The sequence below is a fragment of the Pteropus vampyrus genome, unplaced genomic scaffold (assembly GCF_000151845.1).
Source record: "Pteropus vampyrus isolate Shadow unplaced genomic scaffold, Pvam_2.0 Scaffold2, whole genome shotgun sequence".
Lineage (NCBI taxonomy): Eukaryota > Metazoa > Chordata > Mammalia > Chiroptera > Pteropodidae > Pteropus > Pteropus vampyrus.
Window position 1 is genome coordinate 17086159 of NW_011888783.1, and position 18462 is coordinate 17104620.

General features: G+C 40.7%; 1 protein-coding gene across 1 annotated transcript in view; it reads right to left on the bottom strand.

The window, feature by feature from the left end:
* The window catches only part of RAPGEF4 (Rap guanine nucleotide exchange factor 4), a 279699-nt gene that overhangs the window by 206555 nt on the left and 54682 nt on the right, over positions 1-18462 (bottom strand). The window contains exon 4 of the mRNA XM_011357435.2: positions 3261-3407. Coding sequence (XP_011355737.1) covers positions 3261-3407 — 147 coding nt within the window. The remainder of the gene's footprint in view (positions 1-3260; positions 3408-18462) is intronic.

Below are 18462 nucleotides of genomic sequence, written 5' to 3' on the forward strand. Positions count from 1 at the left end.
GGCACACAGAACAATACCTTGAAACCACCCAGCACTCAGGGCTGATGAATGGAGTCACATGGTGAAGACAGACAGCTCCTATGCACAGTGATTATACTTCCTCAGTGGGCTGCCTTGGCCTCCTGTGTCTGACACTGCTGCCAACCATGCATGACACTGCCCCCAGCCTGTCTCTGTGCCAGAATTTCTCACCGGTGAGGGGACAATCAACCAAAGGCCCTTCTACAGGCTTCCATTCCAGGATATTACTGACGAGAATCTACATAAGATGGAGAACGGAGATGCCTAGGTCCTAGCAGGGAGAGAAAGGCCAGAAAGGAGGCGGCTTGTGGAAACGTCAGAGCACCACATCTGAGACTCCCAAAGAGGTAGCTTCCTGATCTTGAGTTGCCCCCTGGCCATTTAAGATAGGGCAGGCCCAACTACTTCTACTATTATCTTAGGGGAAGACAAAATGTGACTACCTGGGGCCCCACTGACAGCTCAGAATCTCAGGCACATGAGTCAGATCCTGTGTTGGGAAACCAGAGAACAGATGCCAAGGAAGATGGCACTCTGCTCTGGGATAGGATGTGAGGCAGCCCACATGCAAAGCTTCAATAAAAGGTTCTTTTCCCAGAGACATTAGCTTCTGGGATGTTACCTCTTGCTATTCCCACATCAACCTCGGAATCCCAAGGACACTGCTTAGCCCAAGCCCCTTAGGTTCTTCAGAAAAAAACAATTTAAGTCAAAAACATGATTGTGTATGAGCTACGATGTCTATCTCTGACAACATCGTTGAGGTGGCGGTTGATGGTAGCTCAAAGGAAGTACCTGAGCTTCACATTCTGCCTGGTGTAGGACTTCTACCGCGTCTCCACGTAGGTGAATTGAAAGCAAAAGGCCTGTGACTGGGTAATTTCTCCAGGCCGGGCCAAGTCCTTCACCAGGGACACAAAGTCATGGTGCTTCCCACCGTCATAGTAGTTTGATCCGCTCGATGAACTCAGTCTTGATCCCTAGTGCTCCAGCCGCTTGTTGGGGTGCTTGAGTGCGAGGCCCACTTTCCAGGAGACTATCTCTCCATCGTAGAAGAGGAATTACTTTTCATGCTTCCTGTCCTCCGTCTTGGCCTCAGCACGCTGCCTACTCTCCCAGGCAGCGCTCAGCTTGATCTCTACCTCCACACACTGCCTGAAGCCAAAGCAGCTAGCTCATCTCGCAGCAGGCTGAGCAGCCAGGCTCTCAGGTCTGGGGCTGCCCTAAGGAAAGATCAGTGGGCTGGACTTGCGGCCAGGCGGGGTCCAGTTACGACTGCCTGCTTTACGAGGAGGGAGCAGGGCAGACAGAGCCAGCTGGGCACCCCGAGCACCGAGCACCGAAGCCCTGCGCCCGCCAGTCCCAAGTGGACATGAGCAGCTAGCGGCTGTGTGGGGCAAAGGCTGTACTGCAACTCTAACGGGGCGCTGCAGAGCTGAGTGGTGCTGGCCGCTGAAGCTCACAGGGTGCAGTACGGTGCGGGGCTGAGCAGCAGAGCAAGACTGCCCAGCTGCCGGGGTGCGACGTCCGAGTTGCTCAATGCGCCGGAGACTTATTATTAGTTTTGTAGAAGATATAATGCTATAGGTATGTAGAAGAATATTCTAATTTTTTCAGAGATATATGCTGAATATATAGGATGAAATGTCTATCATTTACATTGTAGTGGTCCCAAAAAAATGAGGAAGCAAATATGACTATATGTTAACAGTTGTCCAACTAAGTACTGGTGTATTAGGTGTTCATTGTATTATTCTTTCTGATTTCCAGTATGTTTGAAATTTTTTTAATAATAATTTTTCAAAAAATATTCACAGGTAGCAACTTCTCAGGAACTTCCTTCACAACACGGAGGGCTCCTAATTAAAATACGTTTTTAATATTTCCACAAATCATTCTCTATCAGCAACTTGAATCAGTCATCAGAGACAAAAGGACTTATAATGACACACATCACAGGTAGGAATCTTTTTTGTTCTTCAACCGGATTTCTAAATTTCCTTTTAGGAAAAGACTTTTTCAGTTTACCTTTTAAAATGAAAGATCCAAAAAATGGCTTATTTGCCTCAAGCTTGGTTCCTTTTAATTGACAGAAAATCTCTCCATATACACCTCATGCAAACCTACTTTAGCTTTGCCTTCCTAAAACTAGCTTTTGTCTCTGAACTTTACAGAGCTGTTGGAGCTCTTTAATATTTTCTAAGAGAAACATTTCAAACAAGTAACCCTGCAATTTATTCACTACTGCCAAGAATAAAAGTAACAGGTTTCACCACCAGGGCCCTCCAAGGCTTTGCAGGACTTTTAGGGAAAGCATCACTCATTCACCGGCAGGTTTGCTCCCTTAATGCATCTGTCATTTGTTTGGCTCTGGAGGAAACTATTTGATTACACAAAATTCTTTTTAGATCAAGTTTAAAATCTTAGCCACACTGGGACAAGTGGCGAAGCCTGCCAGCTCAATGGGTTAACACTTGGACATACTGAGCCAAGGACAAAGATAAGGAACAACCACAGGTTAAAATCAGAAGCTTGAAGAATTGAAAAGGAATGAGCATGAAAGATGCAAGGCTTAGCTGGGCCTTTCTAAGTGCTCCATTTGCCATTACTGCATATAAGATGATTTATTCCCCGTACTTCTTGTAAATGAGTGCAGTACCCTAAGGCACACTGGTAAGCTGTGGTAAATGCAAAAGTCACCAGGACCAGTTGCATCCATCTACTGCTGTGCCACCTATGCATTTTGAAGTTGGCAGGTAACCAGACATCTTTATGTCCCTCATTTCCCACACCTTATTATAGGGCACATCGTTTTTAAAAGCATTTAAATGAAGCAGATGTTAACCCCATTCATTCCACTTTACCAGGGAACATGTCAATGATAATTTTTAAAATGCAAAAGAAAATGTCAAAGTTTTTTGTTCCCTGGTTAAGAATACATCTGTGGAATAGGAGGGAGGAAATACATAAAACACTCTATGGTCATTCAAGAAATAATTATAAGGTATGTCAAACTACAGAAAATTGAGCAAGCACTAAATTAAAAAAAAAAAAAAAGATGTCTTGTGTCAAAATGGCTTTTTCGCTCACTCATTTCAAAAACAAGTTTTGAAAATTAAATTCCATCTACCAGCTCAGAACGGAACACATTAAGGCCTGACTGTAATGCCATTATCCATGCGGCAGCTCCTTTTCTTTTCTGCAACCACATTAATTGACGAAGAAGCCTTGGGGCTCACCTCCCATAGAGCCTTGAAGTCCTTCTGCTCGATGCGGAGCAGTTCACTGCTCTCCCTGGTAACGATGGTTGCATGGCGGGGTGTGTTGTCCAGAATGGACTCTCCAAAGGCCGTTCCAATTCCCAGAGTACAGATGGTCACTGCATCCTGAGAATCCCAAAACTGGTTATTAGAAAATTAAACATTTAATGGATGGATGAGTTGTCTTTTCTTTGAAATATAATTTGTACTCAATAAAACACTCGATTTAATTGCACAATTCAACAAGTTTTGACAAATATATGAACCATATTATCACCACCCAAATCAAGACAGAATATTTCTATCACCCCCTGAAAGTTCTCTCTTGACTCTTTCCATCAAGACTCTACTTTTGGAGGTAATCAATTTTTTTCTATCACAAAAAAGGAGTTTTGCCGGTTTTAGAAATTCATGCAGAAGGAATCAGACAATATGTCCACTTTGGTGTCTGGCTTCTTTTGCTCAACATAATGTCTATAAGTCATCCAAGTTGTTGCATGGATCAGTAGTTTTTCTTTCCTTTTACTGATGAGTAGTCTTCCATTGCATGGATAAGCCACAATTTGCTTATCCATTCTCCTATTGAGTTGTTTCTAGTTTGGGGATATTGTTAATAAATCTCATGTAAGTCTTTTTGTAGACAGGATTATCTTTTTATATTACCACTATCTGCTTTAAGAAAAGGAGGGGAAAATCTTTTTAAAAAGGAACTGAGTACTTTTAGTGAGGAGGTGCAGTTACCATTTTTAAATAGGAAACTGGAATAGGGATGCTGTTATGTCAGTCTGTCTTGAAGAGATGAGGAAACTGAGGGTCAGAGTAGTAGATTCTCACAGACCTAGATCACAGATAATGAGCAATGCAGTCAGATTCTAACTATTGCTCTCTGACTCCAGAGTCTAAGCTTTTTGTATCTTGCTGCCTCCTGCAGCCATAGCAGAGTAAAAACAGCATCTGATGAAGTACAGAATGGCTCATCTATAAAATGTATGAGTCAATGATTTAAAAGTTTCTTAAGGTGTACTAAAAAAGTAATTTCCTCTCTGCATGCAACATTGGTGATAATATTTGGATCTAATCCTAACTAGTTTCGAATAATGCAAATAGCCACTCAAAATCACCTGGACATTAATTTTGCAAGGCATTATCAACTAAAGGAGATACTCAAGGGTAATCCTCTGCCTTGGAAAGCAGTTTTCCTTTCATGCATCTAATACACGATAATAGGCAAATGTTACTAAGATCAAGTTAGTGACTCTGTAATCACATTACTAAGACAAATGCCCATAAGAATCCTGTTCCTTGAACCACAGCAAATCGCTTCTGCACAGATATTGCCATATAAAATTGCATTCAGGAAAACAAAATCAATAATATCTCAAAAAGAATAAAAAATTAGGGGAGAATTTAAGAATGGCCTGCTGATAAAATTTCCAGAAATTCAGCTGCAAACAAATTCAGTCAGAAACATATCCCAGAACTGAAATATGAATACTCTGTGACAGGTACCTCTGAATAATTTTCAAATTCTAGTAAAAACACAAGTTAGGTTATGATAAATCAAATACCTTCACAAATCCTCTAGGATATCAGGTTCCCTTGAGTATTCTACTAGCTTACTTTATTTTTTATCATCTGAACCCTTCAGAAAGGATTCTTATGCCTATTTTGTACTTTCCAGTGTCAAATTCTATTTTAAAACTTGACAGGGATGGACCATAAATATTACTCCTTCCACTATCCACATAAATATCTAAAGTTATCTGCAAAGTGTAACACAAAATAACAATTAAGATGTGTTATTCATGAGCTACTTGTAGATTTTTATGACTTAAACAGTCTTCTCCTTTCTCATCTCCCATCCCTGATACATATAGTTTGTCACCAAACGGTATACAAAGAAAGACATCATAGGCTGTGAAAATCACAGGAGCCCATCTTCTTGCTAGTGAACAGCCCTTATAATAAGACAAAAGATTGAAATTACTCTTGGATTTCCCCCAGACAGTTTAACAATAATACCCATGCCTTATCATATATAACAAGATGTAGTCATGTTAGTATTGCCAACTGCACTGCTCAGTGTGTCAAGACCTCTGTAAGGAGAGGCACCCAGCCTCCATCATTTGATCAAGCACCCAGCTTGTTTCCAGGAGCCCACACTCTCCTACCAGAACTGAGGGTAGGTCTATTCCTCCTGTATTTCCTCCTTCATAATTGATCCGCTTTAATTTAAGGACAGGGAGACACAAATACAAGATAATGATCTTGAAATTAGGACTGTAAAACCTCATCTGAAAGGAGTATTACTTGCAAGTTCAAACTTTAATTTCACCAGACTCAGAGTATGACTTAGAAATCTGAATGGATTTCAGTGGTATGGTTTGGGCACTGAGATAATTGCACCCAGGGAAGTAGAAGGTCCTAAGAAGAACATTTTTTACTCCAAACACTAATCACTGTCTTTATAGCCCATGGGTGCTAGGCCTTATTTGCATCTGAATTCTAGGCTGGGTGTTGCAAGGTGCTTAGAAAATAATTCTCAGACAAAGAAATTTACATTCAAATGTTCTCTCATTTAGCAGAACCAGTATATTTTGCTCAGTATGTACCCTGAAAGGCAGGAGAAATCTAGCCAGATCCCTATAGGTCAGAATTCCAAGCCTGAAACGCGGTAGATATGCTTAATGCATGCCTTTTCCTGTGGCTCAAAGTGTCCGTTTCTGAATGTAACATTACTATTTCCTTTAAGCTTGCACATACTCTAGAGATCTGCTTATGTCTCAATACTTATTTAATAGGGACTATTCAGACTATTTTATTTCCTGCTCACTTGCAGATTAATGTTTAGAAAGGCCACCTGAAAGAAAATGTTTACAGTGTCATAGGAACTGAAGAAATAAATCAGCACCTACTCAGAGAATATAAAATATTAACAATAGTAAAGAAATGCCCTATTTGGGGATAAGATGGTAATTTAAGGACTTTCAAATCTGCAATGAAGATTTAACAACTTGCATGCCTTCAATATATGAAGGTGAGTTTAGCAGATGCTGCTGGAGTCCTGCCAGATTCTCCCACCCCCTTATCCACCCCTTCGCTCCCTCAAGTCATTTAGCTTTCTGGACCACTAAATTCTACACACCTATGCTTCCTCTCTCAGACACCTGCATTGCTCCACCTGAGGGATGAGTGTTGGGCAGTTAAGGCCTGTGTAAGGTACAACCTCCACCAAAGAGGCAGGAGAGTAGGATTAAATACTCTGGCTCCCTAACACTACACAGTTTCTTAAAGAGTACCCTGGAGGAGTGAGCTTAGTTGCCCACAGTAGAAATCCTCTTATCAACACACTTTTATTGCTTTCCTTCATTCTTCTTCTTACTTCTCTCCTCCCTTATAACACTCCTGGGATCATCTCCAAAAAAAACACTTGCAGCCAAACTCTTATCTCCAAGTTGGCTTCTGGGGAAATTCAAAACAAGAGAGTAGGTTACTCAAACATGGCTGTGAGTCCTAAGTTACACTGAAACTTCTGCTAGGTACTGAGCCAAACCAACATTCCCAAAAGGACTTCTGTACTAAGGACAGAGATCGGCTTATCACTCACTGCTTTGCACCAGATACATCAGAAGTGCAGTATCCCTTGGGTGACACATGGGAAGACTAGCATATTGGTCACTGAGGCCAATTCTACTTTATAACTAGAGGTGAAAGGCTCTCAAGAAAAGAATTACCTTTGGTATGTCACTGATATGATATCTGGTTTCTTCCTCTGATCTGACCCAGCTCTATTTCATCTCAGTCTACTTGATCACTCTTTCTCCTGCCCTCTAAAACACAGAATTCCCAGCTTACCATTAATAGTACATATCCTACTGTGCATCAGCATACACATGGATCTCACGTGTGTGAGTGGCATACTATGTGCCATGCACTGGGCCTCGCATCTTGACTATGATGCCTCATTTATTCCTTACAACAATTAAATGAGATGTCTTTAAAGTGCTTCATACAGTACTTGACTCAAAAGAAATGCTTGACAAATTATGGATATTCTTATTGATGGTAATATTAAAATAACATTGGTATTATTGTTGTTATTTTATAGGTTAAGGAAAATCAGTCTCAAAAATCCTTAGTAATTTGCTTAAAAGTGAAGCAGATAAGTAGAAGAGTTGAGATTAGAAACTAGTCCATCGAATTACCTCCCATATACTTGTCATAAAATTATTGAGCCTCTTGCCAAGGCTCAATAGGAAAATTAATTAAAGTATTGATTTAATCCATACAGGTTCTCTCTTCAATCAGCGAATTTATAGATTTATTAAATACCTAATAAGTCCAGATCACCAGGAAAATATAAAATATTTCGCATTGCGATCTTGGAGTCTCCTCACCTAGAGGATCAAATGCATTTCAGGCTGGAACACCGATCCCCTTATTTATTAGGAGAAATGTAAGCAACTGCAAGCCAGAAACTAAGAATCATATCAGTATTTCTGCTTTTCTTACTTTATTCCCGTGCCCCAGTTCTAATAACAGAGCTCTTACCTCAGGTGGAGAGACTGAGTTTCTGTCTTTCTGCATCTCTGCCTTCATAACCTACCTGGTATCCTAACTCTTCTCAACATGGCTGATGGTCTTCTTCTGACAACCTTCTCTGGGCCCCAGTTCCTCTCCGGTATCTTTCTGTTGCCAGGGTTTTTTGTCAACCTACCTGGCTGCCCAACTCCATCCCTGGGCCTGCTTCCTGACTTTCTGCCCATGACTAAGCTAAGCCCCATCACGTTACTACTTGTTAGACCAGCCTCTGCCTTTCACCACACAAACCCAAGGGCTGCGTTGCTCCAACCTTTAGCTTTCTCCCCATGTCCTACCCAGCACTGCCTGAATATGCATGCCTCTAGATGGCTCCCACCTCCATTGTGGGCAGCCCCCATTTCCAGGTTTTCCTCTGCCCAGCTAAGCACCAACTTGAAGTCATGAACAAATTTTGCCACGGTATGTGTTTCTATGGGATAGGCGGGGTCTAGTTACTTCTGTTCATAAAAGTTGGTATAGGGTAAGTGAACAAAGATGTCAACGAAGCTGCCCTGATGGAAGGAAGGGATCATCAGCCAAAAGACACACACCTAGAGGCACCCAGAGTTAGCACACTTCGTGCTTAGCAGGAGGAAAAGCCCCCAGAGGCTGCCTAATAAGAGACACATAGGCCTGGTAGACCTAGATTCAAAAACCCTTCTCTGCCAATTACTCACCCTGTAGCTTTGGGTAGAATGCTTCCGAGAAACTCAGTATCCTCATTGATAAATGGGCACAATCCTTCTTATAAGACTATTATTAGCAGTATTTGATATAAATAATATATAGAGAGTTCCATATGGTCCCTGGCACACAGTAGGTACTCCATAAATGATGGAAAATATTATTTCTGATTTGGCCATATTTATATATACCTATAGGACATATAGTTTATTTGTTTCTAAAAAGCAACTTATATTGTTCTATTAAATAACGGAGAATCTCTATATTCATTTTGTGTTAATCTTCAATTAATGGTGGATTTTCAACACTTAAATTCCAAGTGTATCTGTCCCCCAGTCTGAATGTCAAGAGCCAAGCACTTTAGCTCTCTGGGGGAGATTGTATTCAAAGGAACCCTTCTGATGAATCCTGCTGTAAATCAAAGAATCCTTTTGTTCTGCTACTAATCGCCCCTCTAATTACCTGCTTTGTATATGTTATACTGGGTTTTCTTAAACCAGGCATTCTCATATGAGGCATTTTATTTGTTTCATTAGACACACAGCTATGGTATGAAAATGGGAATGGTGTTAAGAAAGCCAATGGCTGTGTCACTGATACCCAGGCCAATAAACATGTGTACTGCAAGTAATGTCTATAAAAACTACTGAAATCTAACTTGCATGAGTTACAGACAGTCTGATAAAATTTAAAATAACCAACAATCAATAAAATAGGCATAAGAATTCTCTGTGGTAAGTACATCAACATTTTTTAATTGTCCTGTAACTTCAAGAGGTAGCAGATCTTTATTGTGTATTTTTTAAAGATTCCACATATAAGTAAAATCATAAGAAAGACAGTATTTGTCTTTCTCGGTCTGACTTATTTTACTTAACATAATGCCTTCAAGGTCCATCTGTGTTGTTCCAAATGGTAAGAGTCCGTGGGGTATGTGTGAATAGTATTCCATGGTGTGTGTGTATGTGTGCGTGTGCGTGTGCGTGTGCGTGTGCGTGTGCGTGTGTGTGTGTGTGTGTGTGTGTGTGTGTGTGTGACATCTTTATCAATTCACCCATCAATGGACACTTAGGTTTTCTCTATGTCTTGGCTATTATAAATAATGCTGCTATGAACACAGGGGTACAGATATCATTTTGAGTTAGTGTTTTCATTATCTTTGGGCATATTCCCAGAAGTGGATTTGCTGGATCACATGGTGGTTCCATTTTTAATTTTTTGAGAATCCTCCATACTGTTTTCCACAGTGGCTGTACCAATTTACAATCCCACCAACAGTGCACAAGGGTTCCCTTTTCTCCACATGCCCGCCAGCATTTGTTATCTCATCTTGATGATGGGCATTCCATCAGGTGAGAGGTGATATCCCATCGTAGTTTTAATTTGCATTTCCCTAATGACTAGCAATGTGAGCATCTTTTCACATACCTATTGTCTTTTCATATATTGTCTTTGGAAAAATGTCTATTCAGGTCCTTTGCCCATTTTGAAATTGGGTCATTTGTTTTGCTTTTCTTTTTTTTTTTTTTTTGCTGAGTTTTATGAGTTCTTTATATGTTATCAAATATGTGGTTTGCAAATATTTTTTCCCATTCCTTAGGGTGTCTTTTCACTTTCTTGATGGTTTCTTTTGCTGTGCAATTATGCATATTTATATCACTTCTATATTAATGGCTCAAGAAGAGTTAATTGCTTCACAGCATATTTATAGTTTTAGGTACATTGGTCCTTTGAGTATATAGACACTAAAACATAAACTCCTACAAAGCAAATAATTTTACAATATTTTAGGACTACGGGCAATACTTGCCATTAAGTTTGGTGGTGCCTGGGTTTGTTTAATGAGCTTGAATTTAGTACTGAATTTATTGAGTGCTCTGAGTTCTTTTAAAAAAGAAAAATATAATCAAACCTAATCTCTGAATTTGTCAAGACATTAAACAGCAGTCTAAAGGATTTATTGCCAAGCACAAAGGCAAAATAGTTCAAAGTCAAATGTGTTTTTTTTCCCCTAACAAACAACAAAGACAAGATATTTTACTTTTAGAGCATTTCCCTAGAATCAGAGTGTTAGATACAGCTTAACATGCAAGATCAGGCGAGCTGACTATGTGAAGATGCCATTAAAATAGACTAGCATTAGCATTCTGATAATTAAAGCAGCGAGGCCAGCCCCTTTTCAGCAGAGAGCCAGTCTGTCCTGCACTGTGGCTCCATCTTGCATCCACCCAAAGAATTACATGACAACAAAACCAAACACAGGATGCTAAATAAATACCTGATCTGTTCCTGAGTATAGACAAGTAGTAAGAGATTACAAACAACTACTGTGGACTTGGCAACTTTCGCATTTTATGGACACAATAAATGCATTCAAAAAATGTTTCTTGATGATGGCAATGTTTTCTGGAAATAATGGGATGAAGTGAGAGCAAATGGAAGAAGCAGACAGGCAAAGACAGAAAGACAGAGAAAAATAGAGAGATCCACATAATAGAGAAACATGCCTGTCCTTTAAATTTTATAAACAAAAATGAGAGGCTTAAAAACATCTTTAATGTAGAGACAAAGAGAGGGTAAATAAAAGCACATTTTACATTGGGGAGGCGGGGTATACCAGTAAGAGATCCCTTTCCAAAACTGGGCTAAAAATTGCCAGTGAATTTCTCAGAGACAGATGAAAGGATGGATAAAATGATGACCAAGGCCAAGCACAGCCCACATTCTCTGATCCCACGAAATGGCTGAACAATATTGTTAAACTTCTCGCCAATTCCAATACAAAGTACCTTCCTGTTTTTTCTGTGCTAGCACTGCCCTCTTGTGATAAAATGACTTCATTGCAGGCATTGCAACCAACAGCATTTCACTGCAAGCAACCGACTTTTCTTTCTGGAAGTAGTAAGAAAAATGCACTGGAATCCCTGCTGTATACCAAGTTTTGTACTAAGTGCTTTATATACATTAATTCATTTAAGGTAGGAACTACTATCCCCAACTTATAGGTAATCTAACTTGCCTAAGATCACAACAGCAATTAAATGGCAGAGGATTTCAAAAGAGGCCTGATTTTAACCACTGTGTCATGCATTAGGTATTTGCTAACACTTTAAATAAGCATCTGTTATAGAGATACAGAAGTTTAATGACTTAATACACCATCTCGTTCTCTATATTGCAGCATGAACTTCTATTCATTCAGCAGCCATCAGCAATTCTTTGATATGACTGGGAAAATATTATACATTTTTTGGTTTAAAGATTAACTTAAAACCTTATATGTTTAAGTATTTACCATGTCAAGAAGACCCCTTACCTATAAAATCTGCAGAGAAAAGCAGGACCTTTTCTCTCTCTCTCTCTCTGAAACAGACACACGCACACACCCAAGTTGGCTATTGTTGCTTTATATAGTAATGTTTATAAGCCTAGTTTATAAGTTTATTATTTCTAATTTGTTCCAATTTTCACTTCTCGCTCTAAATCCATTAAAATATTAATGAAAAGAGAGTACACTCATAGTATTATTCATTCTAGTGGAAGTGTAAAATCTCTGACTTTTACAATAAGTTAACTAGGCACCCAACACAGGCAGGTCCCTGAGCACAGGAGTTCAGCTGCTGGCATCCGAAGGTGTGTGTGTCCTGGATAGACTTAGGTAAAAGACCGTGGGTGGGGACAGGTGTCACTGGGAACTGGAAGGATTAGTCTTCGATAGGATCTCTGCTGCCAAGTGCAAACCTACATGAGTATGTGAGCCAGGTTGGAACACTTTGGGGTGGTGACGTGGTCTGTGAGCGGGTCCACTTGCTGGGCATTCTAAGTTTCCTGCAGTAAGATAAAGAATGGCCAAGGCAGGAGAAGTATCTGGGAAGCTGGGAGAGGTGCCTTTGTCAACTATGCAGGGACATGAGATAAGAGTGTTTCAGAAGTAGGTTTTGTTTTATGGAGTAGTAGAATCAATATAACTTATAGGAAGATATTTGCAAGAATAATGGTCTCTAAAAGCTCACCAAAATAATAGGAACAGAATGGCCTATATATAATTTCCCAGAATTCTTAGCATAAACATGGTTTTGGGGCAGTAACGAAAGAAATGAAAGCAACCTAGCACCGGCTCCTCAGGGCGGGTCTCTGAGGCAGGGCTCATTAACCATCTCCTCATCCAGAGGACTTGATCTCCCCTCTCTGGTCCGTGTCTAAAGCCTGTGATTGGGGGAACTCAGGCACAGGCGAAGAAGCAGAATAGAACGTCGGCTTAACTGTGAGAGGGCAAGAAGCTGGTTTCCACCAATGCTCAGCGGGATTTTGTACTGCTGTCTGATGTGTCTGGAGCCAGAGGCAGACCTACAGGATAAGGCAGAGTCGGCCTCCCAGGTCATGCCGCCCCAGCGGGCAGACCTGTGTTTATTAATTGGCCTAGTGGACTGACCCCAAGCAAAACTAGAAGGTTAGTCACCTCGCCCCCTCATAGCCCAGGAAAAAAGCCCCTCATAGCCCAGCGGCTTTTTTCCTCCATTCTCCACTCCCAGGAAAAGGCCTGAAGTCTATATTACCACTCACTAGAACATTTGTATATTTAATACTTATCCCAGATGTGGAGTCGATAGCTTTCTTTGTTATAATCTTCCGCATCTGTGCCCCAAGGGGGCAAAGACAGAACCACCATCACCACCCATGGATACTGGAGGTGTTTGGGACAAGCACCCTTTTGCAGACCCCTTTGGCAGCCCAGGCAAATGGCCACACATGCTGGCTACCGCAAAGGATGATGGGGCAGAGCACTAGAGTGGGCAAAGAACTCATGGTGATTTCCAGGTCTGTGGGTCACCAGTGGGCCATCTTGAGCAGACCACTCGCTGACCTGGGACTTGAGTAAGATACAACACAGTTAGGTCTACCTAATAGGATGCTGACATGAAAGAATGCAAGTAAAATGCTTTGTAAATGATGAGAGTGACTACTGCTATGCTTGTAGGACAGCGTCAATGAGAAGTAAATGTGACCTCAATCTAGAGTCCAAAGAATTTAAAAAGAACCTGCCCAATCATATAGAAGGCAAAAAGCTGTGTTTTCTTAACCTACTGAGCAAAAAGCTATAAGGAAATGATGAGAAAGGAGAAAAAGTAATATTGTATTGAAACTGGCAGGAAGGTAATATGAATTTATGAGCCAAATAAAATATTTATGCCCTAGGTATTCTCGAAAGTTATATATAGTTATATTTTCTTATCACCACATAAAAGAAATAAAGTGATTCTGTTCAGAAAAATTCCATCAAATCAATAATACCCAATAAATGTATGACATAAAAATAGTATACCAGAATCTGTGAAGGGTTTTCTTTATTATGTGTTCCTTGTTTCAATTCATGGCATCGCCATCTACCTCTTCATCCAAGTCAGATTCCTCCCTTTCTCTCAATCCCTGTACATCCCATCAGCACCAATTCTAACCATTTTATCTCTACTTTGCACATACTACATACCTCAATCTCCCTCCTTATCACCCATACTTATCTGTTCCGCCCTCTAACCTAGAAGCCTTTTGAAAGGATAGGCCACATTCATTTAACTGTGTATCTACAGATCTGAAAGGTGGTGGAAGGAGGGCCCCACATCCCAGGGGCAGCACAACAGAGTGTGAGAAGTGGGCCTTCCCCAACTGCATGCCTCAGGTAGAGCAAACACCTGCGAGGTGGGTTTAGAGGTAAAGAGGTGTGGAGCTCTGAGCTGGGGTCAGAAATGCAAAAGGGAGGTTGCAGGAGCTGCAAGGGAAAATCTGCTTTTCCCACATTAATTATTCCTTCTGGATGGCAACTGTGCAACCATAATGGTCAAGAACTTGAGCCCTAGCATCGCGAAGAACTGGCTCTGATAAGTAATGGCTGTATGACTTTGGGCAAGTTATTTAGCATCTCACCTAAAAAAATGAGACTAATAATAGCACTAAATGGCAGAGGGCAGTGTAGTGAGTAGCCAGTGAAATGATGCTTGTACAGTGCTTTGCAAAAAGTTGCTTATAGTGAGCGCACCATTACCATTAGCTATCTCTGCTCTTCTCTTCCCATTCTGCCTCAGCTAACAGGTCACCGAGGACCTGAAACTCATGGGTAAGTTTGGGAATTTACCATTGCCACCTCTTCAGAGTCTCAGATGAGAAGACAGGCATTTAGGGAAGGGAAAGACTTGAGGAACAAAAATGGAGGGATAGGCTAGCAAGAAAATCCACACTATCCACTTTAAAACATTTAACTCTGTCTGTGCTGTTACCTCTTTTCTCTTTCCCTAATTCTCTCTTAGTCTCTTTTAACCTTTCTTCTTTTTCTTTTACTGCCCCCTACCCACCGTTTTTCTTGTGTGAGCAGCAGGAAGAAGATGAAATTTGGAGTGTGAGAGACCTGAATCCAGATCTTAATTTGGCCATGTACATATGCGTGGCGCAGAGTTATACCTGATACCTCTGAGCCTTGTTTTCAAGCCCATTGTAAAATAGAAAATAAACATCTAGAGATGAAATCAGTTAATGTACACTAACCCCTAGCACACAGTGTGACACAGTGAAGACAATGAGCAATGTTGCTACTGGTCTCTAGGGGTAGGAATTCCAGGTCTTTCCTTGCTTCTCCTCCCATCGCCCATGACCCATTCCCATTTTGCCACATTGAGATATGTAATGGTTAATTTTATGTCAACTTGGATAGACTATGGTAACATAATTCCTTAGTAAAACATTAGTCTATATTTTGCTGTAAAAGTATTTTTTAGATGCGGTTTTTTTAGACATTTGTAATCAGTAGACTTTAAGTAAAGTAGATTATCCTCCATAATGTGGGCGAGCCTCATCTAATCAGTTGAAGGTCTTAAGAGCAAACAAGTTTCCCTTGAGGTTTCTCAAAGAAGAAATAACTCTGCTTCCAGACTGCAACATAAAAATCCTGCCTGCCTTTCCAGCTTTGGGACTCAAGACTGCAGCATCAACTTTTACATGAATCTCCAGCCTGTCAGTTTGCCTACAAATTTTGAGTTTGCCAGCCCCCACAATTACATGTCAATTCCTTAAAATAAATCTCTATCTATCTATCTGTCTACCTTCCTATCTATCTATCTCCTATTGGTTCTGTTTCTCTGGAGAACCCTGACATATAGGGTACTACTCAGATTGGCTAACCCATCACCCTGACTTGGACACACCACTAGTGGGCAGAGATGTAGAGCCAATTCAAAGGCCAGTACAGATAAAAATGGCTTTTTTGTTTCTCTCTTTCAAGCTATCTGCCATGGAAGGTGGTTCAACCAACTTGCTCAGTCTCCTTAGCTTCCTTCTCACACACGACTAGAACTATTCTCTGCCTGTCAGAGTTGGCTGCAAGGCTACTGCAAGGCTCTGGAGGGTTGGAAGATGTAGAGGGCAATGTGTTTTCTCATCTTTACATCTTAGTGACTACACAAATCAATCCAGAAAACCCTGGTTGGACATTGTGGAGTGAAGTACACAGAGGAGGCAGGAAGCCAGCTTTGACATAAAGCTAATAATTCCTAACAACTTAATACCAAGCGCAGCTTAGGGAAGTTCTTTGCGTTAAGTTTGAGGCCAAAACCACAGCTAAAATTTAGAGTTAAAAGTTTATTAAAATTTAAAAAAAAAAAAAAAAAACCCTACAGCTACTAACAGTGTTACTCAGCTGTTTCATGCCAGGACCCCACAGTGAGAGATAATTGGTCCACAGCAATATTCCAAGAGCTTCTGGTCAAATACTATTTTTAATACCATCAAAATCTCACACCAGCTTTTAACATCGGATGCATCAACTGATGTGATTTATCATCCCTTAGGTACATCTGCTCTGCCTTTAATTAATTATTATTATTATTCTTTCTTCATCTCTCTTCCCTGTGTTTTTCTTTCCTTTTTGCCTTTCTCCTCCTTCATTCTCATCTTCCTTTCCTTTCCTCTCTTTCCTCACCTCTCTCTTTTCAGCTTCTCCCCTCCCTCCATCATTACTCTTTCAGGATTGCCTGGAGGGGCAAGGAGAATCATCCTCTCCTAGGTCCTATCCCCTCTGCACATCCATGCACGTGAGACTGGGTGAGGGCAGGCATAGGGAGCAGCTCTGAGCAAAAGGGCCCAGAGAGTACACACCAGGAGAGCAGTCCGCAGGGAGAAGGTGTGTAGAGATAAGGGATATGGGTAATGTGAAAAGACGAGAGGCGGCAGAGAGAGAGAGGGACATTCCATGCTTCATCGTGTTCCTTTTCAGTCAAATAGCACAGAACATAAGAACATAAGAGCAAGTGCCTAACTGCTTGGGTTTTAATTTTAGTTCCCCTAATTTCTAGACGCGTTACTTGGGCACTTTATTTAACTACTCAGGGCTTAGTGTCCTCATCTATAAAGTGAGAACAGTAATATGACCTACCCCATAGGGTTATTGTGAGGATTAAAGGAATAAATAAATACCTGTTAAGTGCTTAGAACACTGCCTAGCACATGGCAGATAGAAATGTTAGCTGTCTTCAGTCCCACTGGGAAATTGAGGCAGCTGGCAAGAATCAAAACCCACTTCTCACCTTACCCTTCTCTGAAATCCAAGAGAAACCCAGCCCTACGAGAGAGGGGAAGAGGGACAGTACCGTCAAGGCCAGGAGGTACAGGTTCCATGCAGTTTATGATGGAACTTTCAATGTACTGATGCATAGAAAAAGTACGCTATAGATTAAGAAGGGCTTTGGCACTGGCCTGAGACTCTAGCCATCTATAACAATGGGTATAACACAGGCAACTATGTTCCAAATGCCAAATGCCCATCTTACCAATAATCTTTTGGGACACTTCTACGTTTTTTAGATGGTAACTGCCCACAACTCCAATATGCACATAAGTTCCTAAAAATTTAAACCTCAAATTTAGTACATCATAAACATTTCTTACGTTTGAAGTACGCTAGGTTCAGAAGCACTTTCTTGAACATGGTATTTGTTTATAGGTTATTTGTTCCTTTAACTGTTTCTTTAATTTTTCTTGATCATTCTTTCCAATTGTACAATTGGCCAATTCTCTTCTCTTAGTTTTTAAATGAATCCTGAATATATAGATAGAAAATCTGGATCATTTTCATACTGAAGCTTGATGATGGCCCCTAGGAGTCATTCTTTTGAGATTCGAGGTTCTTGGCTCCAAACAGGAAGGTTATACATGTCAGCCACATGGAAGAATGATGGACTAAGGGTCACTGCAGATGTGAAAGGAGACTCTGGGTCCAATTTCAAATATTTACACATATTGTCATGGCAGGGGCGGGAGAAGAATATGAGTTTCTCTTCTAGGATACCAACCTCCTCAGAGGTGACCATTGAAGATAAAGGAAGCTAGTGCTGCACTTTAGCAAAATGAAGTTATTACTGGCTCTCTCGCATTTGAAAAGATGAGGTTGAGAAATAGTGAGAGATTTTAAGAGGACTGTACTAACCACATTGAACCCTGCTTCCCTGGAGCACCTTAAACGGCTTCCAGGACACAAAAAAGTCAGGAAACCAGATGAAGGATCTTAAGGAGCTAAGGAAAAGCCTAGGAAGACTTGCTTTTCCTTCCTCCTTGGCTCACATTTCACCTCACACAACAGCAGTTCATCACATTGCAAATGACTTGTTTGCATTTCCTACTAGAGAACAAGCTCCTGGAAAGCAGGCCATGTGTTCTTGCATCTCATGTTCCAACACCTGGCACCATACTCAAATCACAGAAAATATTCGAAATATATGTTTCTTGAATTACTGAGTAAAGTAATTCATCAAATACTTGAAATCCTTACTACGGGAAAGAGGAAACGGGTTTGAAAATGTAATTGTGATAGCATAAAAGATATAAAAGTAATGTGTCTTAAAAATAATAATAATAAATCCTACTTTAAAAAAAA